This window comes from Epargyreus clarus, unplaced genomic scaffold (genome assembly GCF_041222505.1).
Source record: "Epargyreus clarus isolate Ecla_fem2 unplaced genomic scaffold, WU_Ecla_fem_2.2 ptg000013l, whole genome shotgun sequence".
NCBI classification, from domain to species: domain Eukaryota; kingdom Metazoa; phylum Arthropoda; class Insecta; order Lepidoptera; family Hesperiidae; genus Epargyreus; species Epargyreus clarus.
The window spans coordinates 2046568-2062415 of record NW_027332221.1 but is presented as its reverse complement, the minus strand read 5'-3'; the positions used below and the strand labels follow the sequence as shown (position 1 = coordinate 2062415).

At 35.2% G+C, this 15848-nt stretch overlaps 1 protein-coding gene across 1 annotated transcript; it reads left to right on the top strand.

Annotated features, from left to right (window-relative positions):
* Nucleotides 1–10984: 10984 nt before the first annotated feature.
* LOC140746612 (uncharacterized) lies at nucleotides 10985–15598 on the top strand. The gene is made up of 4 exons (XM_073078737.1): nucleotides 10985–11980; nucleotides 12089–12226; nucleotides 13661–13904; nucleotides 15513–15598. The coding sequence occupies exons 1-4, from the start codon at nucleotides 10985–10987 to the stop codon at nucleotides 15596–15598; spliced, it is 1464 nt and encodes a 487-aa protein (XP_072934838.1).
* Nucleotides 15599–15848: the final 250 nt, after the last annotated feature.

The following is a 15848-nucleotide window of genomic DNA, read 5'->3' as shown; positions in this document are numbered from 1 at the left end:
AAAGACCCTTAAAATATTTTCATAAGTTGGTGTATTTATATATATTTCATAAGTAGGTGTACCTTTAGACCAATTAGGATTTACTTTTCACACCATAGACTATAGCCAAATGATCAGAGTTACCACAAGAACTGCTTTGCAAAATTTTTTTTTTAGACACTTTCACAGAAAATGAACTTATTTTGAAGTAAACTCTTCAGTTTATAATGTTAACAAGTAATTTGAGAAGAGTAAAGTTTGTTCACAAAATTTAAGAATATTGTTTTCAGAGGGTATTAACATATCATTTAATTATTAGTTAATTTATGTAACAATTAGGACAATTCGTTCCAGTATTAAGAATTAACGGTATGCACAATTGTACTATATATATATATTTTTTAAATTGAGCCTCCAATTATTCCATCCATCCATCCATCAGCCTTTACTGGTCCACTGCTGGACATAGGCCTCCCCTAGTCTGCGCCACTCCGACCGGTCTTGGGCCGTCTGCATCCAGCGGTTACCCGCCGTCCGCTTCAGGTCGTCAGTCCACCTGGTCGGGGGGCGTCCTGTACTCCTTTTGCCGAGACGTGGTCTCCATTCGAGGACCTTCCGACCCCACCGGTTATCGGTCCTGCGAACTATGTGGCCAGCCCATTGCCACTTCAGCTCGCTTATTTTGAGAGCTATGTCGGTAACTTTCGTTCGCCTACGGATTTCCTCGTTACGAATTCTGTCGCGTAGGGAAATACCGAGCATAGCTCTCTCCATAGCTCGCTGAGCGACTTTGAGTCTTCGTATTAGGCCCACAGTGAAAGACCACGTCTCGGCACCGTACGTCATCACTGGCAACACACACTGCTCGAACATCTTCGACTTCAGGCTCTGAGGTATCTTGGATGAGAAGATGTCACGCAATTTCCCGAACGCTGCCCAACCGAGTCGGATTCTACGAGTGACCTCTTTCTCAAAGTTGGACTTACCCATCTGGATTATCTGTCCCAGGTAAACGTATTCGTCAACAACTTCGAGTGTGACGCCATCTACAACGACCGGCATGGGTGTGACATGGACGTTAGACATGATCTTCGTCTTGTCCATGTTCATCTTAAGACCTACCCGTTGAGAGGCGTCACAGAGGTCATTGAGCATGGTATTGAGGTCCTCCAGCGACTCCACCATGATGACGATATCGTCTGCGAATCGAAGGTGAGTGATGTATTCGCCATCGATGTTGATGCCGAATCCTTTCCACTCCATCAGTTTGAACACGTCCTCCAGTGCAGCGGTAAACAGTTTTGGAGACAATACGTCACCCTGTCTCACACCTCGCTGCACTTGGATGGGGTCCGTACTTCTGTCGTGTAATCGGATCGTCATTGAGGCTGCCTTAATGACGATCCGATTACACGACAACAACCAACAATAATTATATTAATCAATTATATCTTGTTTTCAACATACTAGTCTCAATCTATCCATTTAAATACTTTGCCCTTTCATCAAAGACATTTATCTACCTTCATTTTTACTTATTACCGAGATTGAACTCACATATGACAAAATAATGTTTTAACTCACGGTTTTTAGTCCTGTGTCAAGGATGTTCGTACTTACGAATCGCCGTTCATGATTGCGAGCTGGATTCTTGCACTTCTGATATTAAATGATAGTCATCTTGAAGGTCTTGAAGGCGTGTAATCTTATAGTCACATAAAAGGTACAGAGTAACGATGTAATAACTATACGTAAGTAAGTTCACACTAGTGATTAGAAGTATTATAACTACACAAGTATCTCCGTTATTCGACTGTTCTTGCTGAAGTCTCCGACCAGAATGTCGCTCTCTGTTAATTCGAGCGCCGCCAAGGTGTCGTCCCCACTTCACCTACCCGCATCTGTTTTTAAACTGTAGTGTCAAATGAGTCACATATTACTTTAATGTAACGTTATAAAAATGTGATATCGTTAATATCCAAGCTTCTTATTACGATGATAACACTAGTGATTAGAAGTATTATAACTACACAAGTATCTCCGTTATTCGACTGTTCTTGCTGAAGTCTCCGACCAGAATGTCGCTCTCTGTTAATTCGAGCGCCGCCATGGTGTCGTCCCCAGTTCACATACTCGCATCTGTTTTAGCATACTGTAGAATCTGTTAAACTGTAGTAGCAAATGAGTCACTTATTACTTTAATGTAATGTTATAAAAATGTGATATCGTTAACATCCAAGCTTCCTATTAACGACGATAACAATTCCTTTATAATGCTCTATCACAAGGCTGGTAACATTTATTACTGTTACTTTCATTTATTTATTGACAATACATCTATTAAAGTGTGTGGCTATGTAGTTTTATACATTATTAATTGTACATCTATAATTCATGTTTAATTATAATGATTTCGATTTAATTAAATTAAATGATTTGGTACTTAGCTCAGTGCTCTGTTGATTTGCAGTAACGACAAAGGCGTTGGTTGGTCAGCGTAGTCATCAAAGGCTACAAAAGACGAATTAATCACACACCTTATAAAACGCTGGTAATCTGTGAATGTATTTAGGTATAAAATTATGTAAGTACATTATTAATTTACATGCTTAGTAATTATTATTTTCTAAGTAAATGAAATGCCGTAATTTGATGTTTGTTTATAATATGTGTTATATAGGATTGTAGATATACGATAAAATTATTTATCAGTTACAGCAACACAAACAAAGGACTATACTGCCGACTTTTGACCAGATAAGAAGTAACCACTGTCATGCCGAGTCTTTCTCTCACTTCTACTTGTCTAGTGTAATTAAAAGAAACACTCGTTGTCGACATTAGCTCAGGGACAGCCGTGTGCGAAGAAAGAAGATTGAAGCAGGAACTAAACATATCCTATCCTCCTTAATTACAAAACACTTATCATTTATATTACTTATCTATGCGAATGTCCTTATTCCAAAATTTATATTAGTCTATATTTTGACCTATTGCGACGGGGTTAAAACTTTGGATACTTAAATTCATAGTTCTTGATGGTTTATAAATTGCTATTATTTTAAAGACACAGACAATAGTCTTTACAAAATTGTTATTTAAGAAGATGAAATACTTCACGAAAAATACTGCGATCTTGCGTTTCTACCTCAGTATTTAACATACATCATACATATCTCTGCTTATATTCATACCGTCATATTTTATTTTAAATCCTTTATCCTTGATTCGAGGGGCCGTCGGAATAATTTTAACATTTCTATGATACCAAAACATAAAAACTTGTTCTCTTGTTCTTGTTCCTGTTCTTGTTGTTGTTTGACGACCCGCGTGGCGGAGCGGTCACCATACCGGTCTGACGCGCAAAAGGTCCCGGGTTCGATCCCCGGCCAGACGGATATCTAAATGATGAATTTAGATTTCTGTTTCTGGGTCTGGGTGTTTGTGTATTTGTCTATGTGTGTATCCATGGCACCCACGACACAGGGAATCCTAGTGTGGGGCTGTGAGTGTAGAAAGCGTTTGTTTGTTTGTTTTGTTTTGTTCTCAGCAAGCCTTTTTGTTTTGGTATCGACGAAATCATTACATTATCATCGAGAACGACTGTTATTTTGGAGTCACAGGTAAAATTTTGACTTTAATTGCACTGGTCAACAAAAAAAATATTTTTTTTTGTCACACGAAAAGTTATGACAAATTTTGAATATACTAGGGCCTACAAACAATAATACATCAAGGAAAAAAAATTGACACGTCAGGTATCCTTGTGATATAGAAACATATATTTGATATCTTTGAAGGTATATATAGAAAAAAATGCTACACTTAAAGAAATAATTGTTAAATGTACAATTTATAAATGTTTTTTTCGAGAATATTTAGCATTTGGTTGGTCTCTTTTAAGATTCCAACAATAATCTTCTTGCATTCGTGGACTCCATTTCCCTTGGTAGCGCTTCTCTTCATCGAAGAAATGTCCTGATGAAACCTCTCGCCTTGTTCATCATTCATAGCACCCCAGTTTGTGGGAAAGAAATCCAAATGAGAGTGCAGCATGTGTATTTTTAGATAGATAGATAGATTATTTATTTCAAGAACTTAAGCAACAACAACAAATTATAACACACAATAAACAATGAAATCCAAAAATACACATATGGAAACACAAACTTAATTATGAACTTATTGACTAAATTTTCTTAAGAAATAAAATAACACAAAATATAAAAAAAAAAACTGAAAATAATAAAGTAAATTAAAAAATAAAAACAAACAAAATACATAATCGAGTGTTGCAGCTAAAGTCTGTGAAAAAGGTTCCGGAGCTCAGAAAAAAACCGAGATTGGATCTCGGCAACTGATTTTCAGCCCGGACCGTATGCGAACGTTGCTCGGAAGGCTGTACAGTATACATCGTGCCAAGTGTTGTAAACGGGAGAAAAAAAGAAAAAAATCTTCTACCCTTTTTTTTATTAATTTTATATTAACCTCCTATAAACATTGTGATGCTCAATAAGTGCCGTTTTGTGTTACAAAAGTGAACTAATATTAAGAAAATTACGATTACGTGTAAGAACGAGTTTGTTAAACGAAAAGTTAGTATATCTGTTATCTACGTTCTATTAGAGTATTTAATTTAACCTTGTATTATATGTAGTTTAATTTTTAAGGTGCCGAAGCGTAAGGAAGGATGCTGGAACATGCTATGCGCGAATAATAAAGTATAACCTACAATTGAACAGATTACCGTCGGTTACCCAGCTGCTGGAAATCAGGAGTTTAGGAACAACGCCAACCACTCATTAGCAACACAGAATAGGTAAGTAGATCAACAGGTTAATTAATAATAATTAATAAATGTATTTGTTATCATCGTTAATAAGAAGCTTGGATATTAACGATATCACATTTTTATAACGTTACATTAAAGTAATATGTGACTCATTTGACACTGCAGTTTAAAAACAGATGCGGGTAGGTGAAGTGGGGACGACACCTTGGCGGCGCTCGAATTAACAGAGAGCGACATTCTGGTCGGAGACTTCAGCAAGAACAGTCGAATAACGGAGATACTTGTGTAGTTATAATACTTCTAATCACTAGTGTGAACTTACTTACGTATTGTTATTATATCGTTACTCTGTACCTTTTATGTGACTATAAGATTACACGCCTTCAAGACCTTCAAGATGACTATTATTTAATATCAGAAGTGCAAGAATCCAGCTCGCAATCATGAACGGCGATTCGTAAGTACGAACATCCTTGACACAGGACTAAAAACCGTGAGTTAAAACATTATTTTGTCATATGTAAGTTCAATCTCGGTAATAAGTAAAAATGAAGGTAGATAAATGTCTTTGATGTAAGGGCAAAGTATTTAAATGGATAGATTGAGACTAGTATGTTGAAAACAAGATATAATTGATTAATATAATTATTGTTGCTATTATAATTGGAGGCTCAATTTAAAAAAAATATATATATAGTACAATTGTGCATACCGATAATTCTTAATACTGGAACGAATTGTCCTAATTGTTACATAAATTAACTAATAATTAAATGATATGTTAATACCCTCTGAAAACAATATTCTTAAATTTTGTGAACGAACTTTACTCTTCTCAAATTACTTGTTAACATTATAAACTGAAGAGTTTACTTCAAAATAAGTTCATTTTCTGTGAAAGTGTCTAAAAAAAAATTTTTGCAAAGCAGTTCTTGTGGTAACTCTGATCATTTGGCTATAGTCTGTGGTGTGAAAAGTAAATCCTAATTGGTCTAAAGGTACACCTACTTATGAAATATATATAAATACACCAACTTATGTAAATATTTTAAGGGTCTTTATTCTTAAATGTCAGGCTGTATAGATATAGAGAGGCGTATATGGGAACCTAATGGTTGTTAATATAGGCTAATGTACGCCATAAATTGCATACAGATTAGATTTGTATTTATTTTTGATAACTTTTCATGTTGAATCAACTGGATTTACGTATATGCGTTTGTTATTATTGTATGGAAGGGACTATGCGGTAACAACAAGTGCAGTTACAGAGTACAGTATACCTACTTGATATAACTGACACGTTTATTAGGTTGCAAAATTTTGATTATTCATATATACAGAAATGTATAATATCTACGTGGTAAATATTTAACTGGCTGCAAATAAGTATCACGACCACCGTATTAAGTGGCTGATTGTACCCACGAGGGAAATGGTCAATGAGTTTAAGGTTTTATGTTTATATGGATATAAATTGGCTTTATTTAAAAATAAACTGGCATTCACATCTACATTGTTCACATTTTCATTTTATAGATCAATGAAAGTTTCCTTTTGATTACATATACTTGATACGTATTTGTTATGAAAGAAGCAAGGAGTACGTCGCCAAATTTGAGCTTTCCATCAATTCTAGGCGATCTCGCGCAGTACTGTGTACTACTGTGTTTTGACACCCATGAAGTATAAATGCACATCAGTTAATGATCTATAAGAAAACTGAGAAACTTATACGCTGCGGTCTTTGGAATATTATATTTAAAAAAAAAAGTCTCCCATTCTACTTCTGACTGACTCACTTATACAGAATATTAGAGGTCTGTTTTAAATTAATTATGCAACGCTTCGTTTTGTATTAATATTTCATTACATCTCTTAATTTGAAAACTTTAAATTTGAATTTGAAACATTACACGTCCTTTTTGTTTGAAAATTGGGCACTATCAAATACTGGTAAATGAAGTTTTGTACCTTAAACGTTGAGACGTTTAGACTATCGATATTATCAATTATGTGAGCCACTTACGAAATGATAAACGGGATCCACTTTGTATGGGATTCAGAATAAATAATTTTAAGTAAAATAATAATAATAATAATAAATTTATGCTTTTATAACTTGAGCTTAGTTCTATTTACAAGTAACAGAAATTAAGTTATTATACGTATTAAGTGAGAAACGGTCACTGAAGCCTACATAAATTTAGATAGTCTCTTGTATACCATATTTAAAACGAGTCTTGCCTGCGACTTTGTTCATGTGGATTCAAAATATAATGTGAATTATACAATGCCGTCTGTCAAGATCACGGAGTACGTTGGTAATTTGGAATAATCCATTACCTGGTCATATAATGTTTAAAAAAATGTATACTTTTGACATCAACTTCGTAGTTTCGGTTTTAATGCATTTTCAAACATACAATCCGACAGACAAAAATTTTTCTTTTTCAAATATATTCGATGTAAACACGTGAAGATTTCATTCTTATTATAGGTATATCATAGCCAAATGAATAATAATGTTGTTTAATAATATAATCAAATATAAGCATAGGTACATTTCGATGGGATTTTCTTATACAATAATTTACTTTTCATATAAATTTCATACGGTTCACAATTGCGTCATGTCTAGGTTTTCTCTATAGAAACATCGAGCGTCTCCTTGAGAGTGTTGGTTGTAAATGATACATATTATATTAATATGATATAAACAGATATTACGCACTAATATAATTTTTATTACAAACTATATAAAAGTCAGGTGAAGCCGAGGCGTTTGAAATATATATAATAAATATGAATTGTTCGGTAATAAGGTGCATCATAAGATAGTTTGACTAACTGTTTGTTTGGCTGGCTGGTATAAAATCATGATCAACTTTAAAATACCTTTTTCAGGTCATGGAAATTTTAGGTTGTGATTGATAAGGAGCCACAGGTTATGTAAAACAGTTATAGTTTTAAATCTGACGATCCTGATGAGACAAAATTAAAATTGGACAAGATTATTAAAATCATGTCATGTCATAAGTATTCAAAAATTTTAAATTAATCAGACCGTTCAAAGTAGGTAAAAATCGGATTCAAATATTCCGTTACATACATACAGGTCAAGTTAATAAAAGCGTGGCAAAAATAAAAGCTTGTTTAAAAAAATATTTTATCAGTTGTAGACACAAATAAGTATAGTTAAATAATGGCCGGTTTCTGAAGTCATTTTTCTTGGTAGGTAGTTTAAATAACACTATCCGTTTGATAACTACGGAAAAAAATCCGCTTCCGAGGAACTCAATGTAAGACAAGCTCTGTTTAAACTCCGTTTAGATTAACGGACCATTTTAATGTGTTTATTCTTTCCATAACATTATTTGATATTTTTTTTTTTTAAAAAAAACGACGTTTTACGTAAAGTCTAGCAAATCTTTCTTAGTATAATGCATAACTTTTACAATAAAATAGCCCAAACCATAATTTCCTTATGGGAATCTTAATTTAAAACTTTTGGTGAAATAAAAAAAAAGTTAAGTAGTTAAGCTTATTACACAATTGACAAGTATGTCGCTGACGTGAACGCATGGGTCCGTTAAGCTTTGTTAATTAAATTTTGAAATTCATGTAATAGTATGTATTATTATAACTGAATATAAATTCAATTTAATGTAATGAAATTTCTTTCTGACTTTCAAGTGGGTTATGTAGCCCTACTTTGAAAAAAAAAAATTTGAATTTGTGATAAATAACGTAAAAAAAAAAATGGGTTCATACAACTTATTACGTATTATATTGTGTGAAATTCATGGTTTACCATTATTTAGTCTTTAACTTTGATATCATTCATTTCAAATATAAACGATACATTATTATTTTGATACTGCTTCATCAGTTGATAAAAGACGTACGTTGGAAAGGCAACTATTTGTATAAAATAACATTGTAATAATTAAAAGAAGTACTAAGTAGTAATATAATAATGTTATAATAGTATTTTGAGTCGCACAGATTCATTTAGTGGCCAACTATAGATCTATCTATCTATCAGTATAACAGTTATTGAACAGGTTGTTGAGCATTCCGAAATGCACTAATAAGATAAACGTCGTTATTCTGATTCGTAACTTTATCGAATCAATAGTTGTTAGAGATTTAACTATTGGACTTAGAATCCAGGCATAAATAAAGTGGGCAGCTAGATGTTGTCATTACTGTAGGTGTAGGAAACTTTGTGGTTTGATTTTTATTTATCTGGAGTTAAGATGGATTAGTGCAGATGCCTCGAGCAGTGTGATGTTCGCGGGTGTCTCTTGGTGATGCATATGGTTGGTTTGACCCAAGGCATCGAGTACCTTGAAGATACTAAGTGAATATTGCATTTTTGGAGTAAATTTGAGTTGAGCACTGGCCGAATGTTATCGTAAACAAGGTATAAAAACTGCGGTGATACATGACTAGAGTGATCCTATATGAACATCACCTAGTTATAACCGTGTTTTTTATTATTTAACAATGGTCTCATGCATTCGCTTCAATACCTGTCGCGCATATAACATTTATGTAAAGAGTCCTTATGAACTATGTCCGCAACAGAAATCCGTGGTGAACACTGTTGGGGGAGATTTATAACCGGGGTAATACACAACTAGTGTGATTCTATATGAACATCACCTAGTTTAAGCCTTGGTTCGGATCAACAGTTCGGGCCTTTTACATGCGAGTCGGTATTGCAAGAAAATGCGTAAAGTTTAAACCATGTTTTTGATAAACAGTTCGGGCCTCTTACGTGCGAGTCGGTATTACAAGAAAATGTGTAATTCTTCTGGACTTGGGTATTAAACAACTGATTTTCTTTTGCAGCTCTTGGATCAGACCATACACGATCGAGGACGAACGTGTGAGCAGGACGGCCGAATGTTATCATCGTTAATAAGAAGCTTGGATATTAACGATATCACATTTTTATAACGTTACATTAAAGTAATATGTGACTCATTTGACACTACAGTTTAAAAACAGATGCGGGTAGGTGAAGTGGGGACGACACCTTGGCGGCGCTCGAATTAACAGAGAGCGACATTCTGGTCGGAGACTTCAGCAAGAACAGTCGAATAACGGAGATACTTGTGTAGTTATAATACTTCTAATCACTAGTGTGAACTTACTTACGTATAGTTATTATATCGTTACTCTGTACCTTTTATGTGACTATAAGATTACACGCCTTCAAGACCTTCAAGATGACTATTATTTAATATATTGCAAATTACTTTAACGAGATATATACCTTTATCTACCCTAAATATACGTAAAATTAATAGTATAATTAAATAACTACAGTTGTAATATAAATTGTAATGTATTAAGATATGTATGCGATTTATGAAATATGTAATAGTGGTGAGTAATGTCTAATAATATTCCTAGGATATGCTAAATTGTTAGATATAATAAATGAATAGATTATGTTAATTTTATCTTCGGGTATACGTATATATAAAGTTCCAAGTATAGTGGCACTTGGTTGATCTACTTAACCACTCAATTTTTGTTCATCTAGTAAGAACAGTTTGTAATTTTTATTGAATGATCTTATTGTTGTTTTTAGACTACGAAGAGGCGGAGGCAGATTGTTCCAGCATTTCGTGGCGCTGTATTTGAAACTTCCTCTAAAAGCAGCCGAGGAGCTATACGGATATAGTAGCGGCCTACAGGTGGACCTAGAACTATGCGTCTGATTATAATCTCTTGACCATTTCAATTGCAAATTTCCGCTCCATCGGATAACATTTGTCAGTAACGTCTCCAGTACAAATATCTAAATTCTTGCAGTTAAACAAGTTTTTTGTGGTTTAAAAATAGTGTAAAGTGTGTTAAACTGTATGTTATATGTTTTAATATATCATTTTTGCATATAAACAGTGTAATTACATCGTAAACTCAAAATTACTGTGCGAAAAAACGGTTTGTTTCCGAAGTGCAGTGTCGAAGCTTATCATAAAAAAATACTCGTGCAAGGGAAACGCACGGTTACGCACGCGACCGAACCGTGGGAATCGCGTGCAGTTCAGCGGTGCAACTAGAACAAAAGGCCCGGTGTGCGTGTCATCATAGATTACCAAGTGGCTCCCTTTACTTTAGTGCCTACTGCATCAAGCATCTCTGAAGGTGATTATATTATTTTAAATCATTTTATTGAAGAAATAACTTAATATGGCCGGCCGTAAAGATTGTTCTGGATGTCTTAATAAACTGAACGGCTCCCCCTTTGTACAATGCTCGCGCTGTCATGGCAATTATCATCTCTCATGTGTGAACATAAGCCAAAAGGATTACGATGATATGCCCAACGATCTAAGATTCACTTGGATTTGTGTGATGTGTCGCAGTAAGGAGCGCAAAGGGGGTGATAACTCAAATACTCCTGTTCGTTCTATTTCATCGCCACAACACGAGTACGTCACTCAACGTGCAAAACCACGCCCCGCTAATTGCTCGTGTTTGTCGGCTAGCAGCATACGTGACATTATACGAGAAGAGCTGCAAAATTCCTTTAAACTTCAAGTCCATCCTCGGCTCACAGAAGTTCAGAACGCTATAACATCTCTAGAGCAGTCTATGTCAAAATTCAAGGAGGAGTTAGACAACGTCAGGGCTGTGCAACTAGCGCAAACTGCACAATTGGAGAGCATTAAACTTGAAAACGATTCTCTTAAGGCCGTGAATCAATCGCTCTCGTCGAGGCTGGCTCAGTTGGATCAGCAGTCTCGGTCCTCCAACATTGAAATACAATGTTTACCGGAAAACAAGCAGGAAAATTTGATCAATACCATTCAGCAACTAGGCAAGGTAATTAAATACCCTATAAGTGATGCTCAAATCCACTACTGCTCGAGGTTGGCCAAAATGAATAGCACAAGCCCCCGCCCACGTTCTATTTTAGTTAAATTCAGTAGTCCTCGAATACGTGACGAATTTCTTGCAGCGACCAGTAAGTTTAATAAGAATAATCAAAACGACAAGCTTAACACAAGTCACCTGGGTATCGGTGGCAATAAGAAAGGTGCTGTTTATGTGGTGGAACATCTCACTCCCGAGAATAAGTCTTTACACGCCGCTGCACGAAGTAAAGCGAAAGAATTAAAATATAAATTCGTGTGGGTGCGCGACGGGAGAATCTTTATGCGCAAAAATGAGCAATCAAATTATGTACATATCAAAAATATAGATTTGTTAAATCAATTGTCATAAAGACGCTATACTTGCTTATTTTTTGTACTAAAAGGCACTTTTAACAATATTAAATTCTATTACCAGAATGTTAGAGGACTTAGAACCAAAACAATTGAACTATACAATAATGTAATTTGCAATGATTTTGATGTGATAGTTTTTACTGAAACATGGTTGAACGGCAGCGTTCTCGACAGTGAATTGTTTGACAACCGTTACGAGGTATATAGGCGTGACCGCGAAACCAGCGGGTTCCACAGCAGTAAGGATGGTGGCGGTGTCTTAATTGCTATCTCAAGACGCTATAAGTCTATTCGTCTATTTGGCTACGAATCTGACTGAGAGGATTTATGGGTTAAGATGGAATTAGCCGACAAAAACAACAAAATTGAACAATTGTATATCTGTAGCGTATATATACCACCTCCGGTTCAAAAACACATGTTAGATCATTTTATTCACAACTCAAATCGCATTTTAGAAGAGCATAACGGTGACTGTATAAATCTTGGAGATTTTAATTTAAATAGTCTATTTTGGTCTAAAGCTAACCTTGAAGTTACATATTTACCAACCAATAGTTCTTTAAACAACACTTTGACTGATTTTATGTCGCTTAACAACCATTCTCAGTATAATTCAAATCTAAATAATAAACATAGAATATTGGACTTAATTCTAAGTACTATAAATATACCTCACACAGATATATCTATTAACCCACTTTCAATAATTGACCCTTTACACCCACCTTTAGAATTTTGTATTACTCTTAAACTTTTTGAAAATCTGGCGACAAATGTATCAAAATTCAATTTTTATAAAGCAGATTATGCCAAAATCACAAGTGAACTAAGTAATATAGTCTGGGCAGATAAATTTTCTAAATGCAATACCGTGGACGAAATGACTACACTATTTTACAATATTCTCAGAGGAGTAATAGTTAAGTACGTTCCCAAAACAAAAACCCGCACCAACAAGAAATATCCTGTATGGTTTTCGAACGCCTTAATTAAAATGCTTCATGAAAAACTTAAATATAGGTTAAAATATCGTAAGTATGGAAACGCTCGCGACTTAATAACCTTTGAAATGTTGAGGGAAAGAAGTAATATATTACGTGACTTCAATTATAAAACTTATTTAAACAACCTAGAGTCATCTTTATCATGCAACCCCAAGTTAATATGGTCTTTTGTAAAGCAAAAGAGGGGAGGCACTAGTACGTATCCCGATCAGATGACCTCCGGTAAAAGCGTTGCGACAACAGGACCTGACATCTGTAACCTATTTGCATCACAGCTTTCTTCAGTTTATAAAGTAAATCCATTGCCCATCCCCGAAGAGTGTTCTATGCCTTATACAATAAATTATCTGTCCACAATATCGGTAACTAAAGACAAAGTTTTCAGGGTGTTAAAGAGACTTGATTCTAAGAAGGGTGCGGGCTCTGATGGAATACCAGCTATTTTTGTGGTTAAGTGTGCCAGTGAACTTGCAATTCCCCTAACTAGTATCATAAATAAATCCCTAAGCTCCGGTATATTCCCTACTGTGTGGAAAGAGGCACTAGTAATACCATTGTTTAAAAGTGGCGATTCTACTTCCACTAAAAATTATAGACCCATATCGATGTTAACTATCTTCGCAAAGGTTTTCGAGATGTTATTATGTCCGATCCTGTCGTGGCACTTCAAACAACTTGTACTGCCGGAGCAACACGGATTTATTGCAGCACGCTCTACCACAACGAATCTCACGTCCTTTATCAACGACCTTGCTGAGGGGATTGATAGCGGGCACTCGTTCGACGTGATCTACACTGATTTTAGCAAGGCCTTTGACTCAGTAAATCATGAATTGCTGCTGTGGAAGCTGTTATCCATTGGCATATCAGGTGATTTTTTGAGATGGTGTGAGTCCTATTTAAAAGACAGGAAATCCGTAGTTGTGATTGGTGGGCATAAATCTCAGCCATTTGTTGCTCTTTCTGGAGTTCCGCAAGGTTCACACTTATGTCCATTATTGTTTAACATCTTTATTAACGACATAAGAGTATGTTTCCGAAACTCTAAGTTCTACATGTTTGCTGATGACCTTAAGTTTTTCAGGGTTGCCGATTCGGTTGACGGCATTTGCTTGCTGCAGGAAGACTTGAATAGTCTTGTTTTATGGTGCAAGAAAAACGGTATGAGCTTAAATTGCAATAAATGCTACGTAATGCGGTTCTCCAGAAAAAAGCATTTGCCCCCGAGATCATATTTTATAAACGACGTATTGCTTAGCGAGACAGATCATATTCGCGATTTGGGTCTTACCCTTGACAGTAAATTAAAATTTTCCAGTCACATTGATAACATAGTTAGAAAGGGGTTTCAAACTTTAGGGTTTGTGTTACGCACTTGCAGAGAATTTAAAAAACCCAGCACTAAAATTGCTATTTATACAGCACTAGTACGTAGTGGCCTTGAGTACTGCAGTGTTGTGTGGAATCCGCACTATGAAGTATATATCAAGCGCTTAGAAAGGGTACAAAAGAGATTTTTATGGCATTTAACATTCACCTCTAATTATTCAAAAAAACTAATCACTTATGAAGATCGTTTGCGTTACTTCCATCTTGATTCTTTATATTGTCGAAGAAAATTCCTGGACACCATGTTTTTGTACAAACTTATTAATTTTCATATAGATAGCGCATACTTATTGTCAAAGTTACGTATATCAGTACCTAATAGATTGCCTAGATCGTTAAAATACCTTCCATTTGTACAATATAAGTCAAGATCAAATTTAGGACACCACTCTCCTCTTAATAGAATATCTCGTAATTATAATGCTTATCATAATGTGACTGTTGAAATGGTTATCGATTTGTGCAATAACAAAACATTCAAATCAGGTAAACCTGTAACAGAGCGCCAAGTTGATGTCTTTTCCAACAGTCTAATAACTTTTAAGAAAAACATTTGGAAGGCACTTAAAAAATGATATATGTATGGTTATTATTTCTCTAAATAACACACTGTGTTTAATTTTTTGATTCCTAATAATGTTATTTGTAATATGTTATATTTATAATTTAATTCAAATATTATTCATATAAATTTTGTTTAAATGGCCGATTAATATTTTTCCATTATCATTATTGCTATTATTTAATGTTTGTTTTGTTTTTTGTTCATTATAATTGTTTGTGATCTTACTTGTTACTATGAAGACTTCGTCGAAGCACCCTTTCTCGCCCGATTTTGAATAATTTTTTAACACTTTATAACTATTTAACATGAGTTTTTATTTCTTATAAGACAAATTACGATGTAGTTTAGGCGGTTACTTTTTTCGAATGAATATCATCGCTAAGATGGCCGCGCGTCGTTTCCTCCCACTCTTCGTCGCGGTTATTATGTTGGCGGCAATGAAAATTGCATAGACATGCCCCCCGCCTTGGAGCAATTGCCTCCAACAAACAGAAACGCTAATTATGTTTGTCTTCACTGAGCAGTGGACATATCTTCTGCCACGCTCTTTGGACAACTCCGCCAGATGTGTGAATATCTGCAACACGCGCAGCTCCATCCTGTCCACTAAAAACTCGTATAACTCTTCCCAGGCGCCATTTTAGCGGTGGTAGATTATCTTCCTTTATGATCACAAGTGTTCCTGGAGTTAATGTGTCTTTACTGGTCTGCCACTTAGTCCGCGTCTGGAGTTCGCTGATAAATTCCTTCGACCAGCGTTTCCAAAAGCATTGTCTCATTTGCTCTATGCGTTCATAGCGGTTCAGGCGTGATGTTGCCTCAGAGGTGAGGTCTCTGCTAGCAGGAGCGACTAACGGCTG

Coding starts and splice junctions, on each gene's coding strand:
- LOC140746612 (XM_073078737.1), top strand. CDS start 10,985: ATGGCCGGCCGTAAAGATTGTTCTGGATGTCTTAATAAACTGAACGGC. Junction 11,981..12,088: donor AAAATGAGCAATCAAATTAT/GTACATATCAAA, acceptor TTCTATTACCAG/AATGTTAGAGGACTTAGAAC. Junction 12,227..13,660: donor TGTTTGACAACCGTTACGAG/GTATATAGGCGT, acceptor ATCTTCGCAAAG/GTTTTCGAGATGTTATTATG.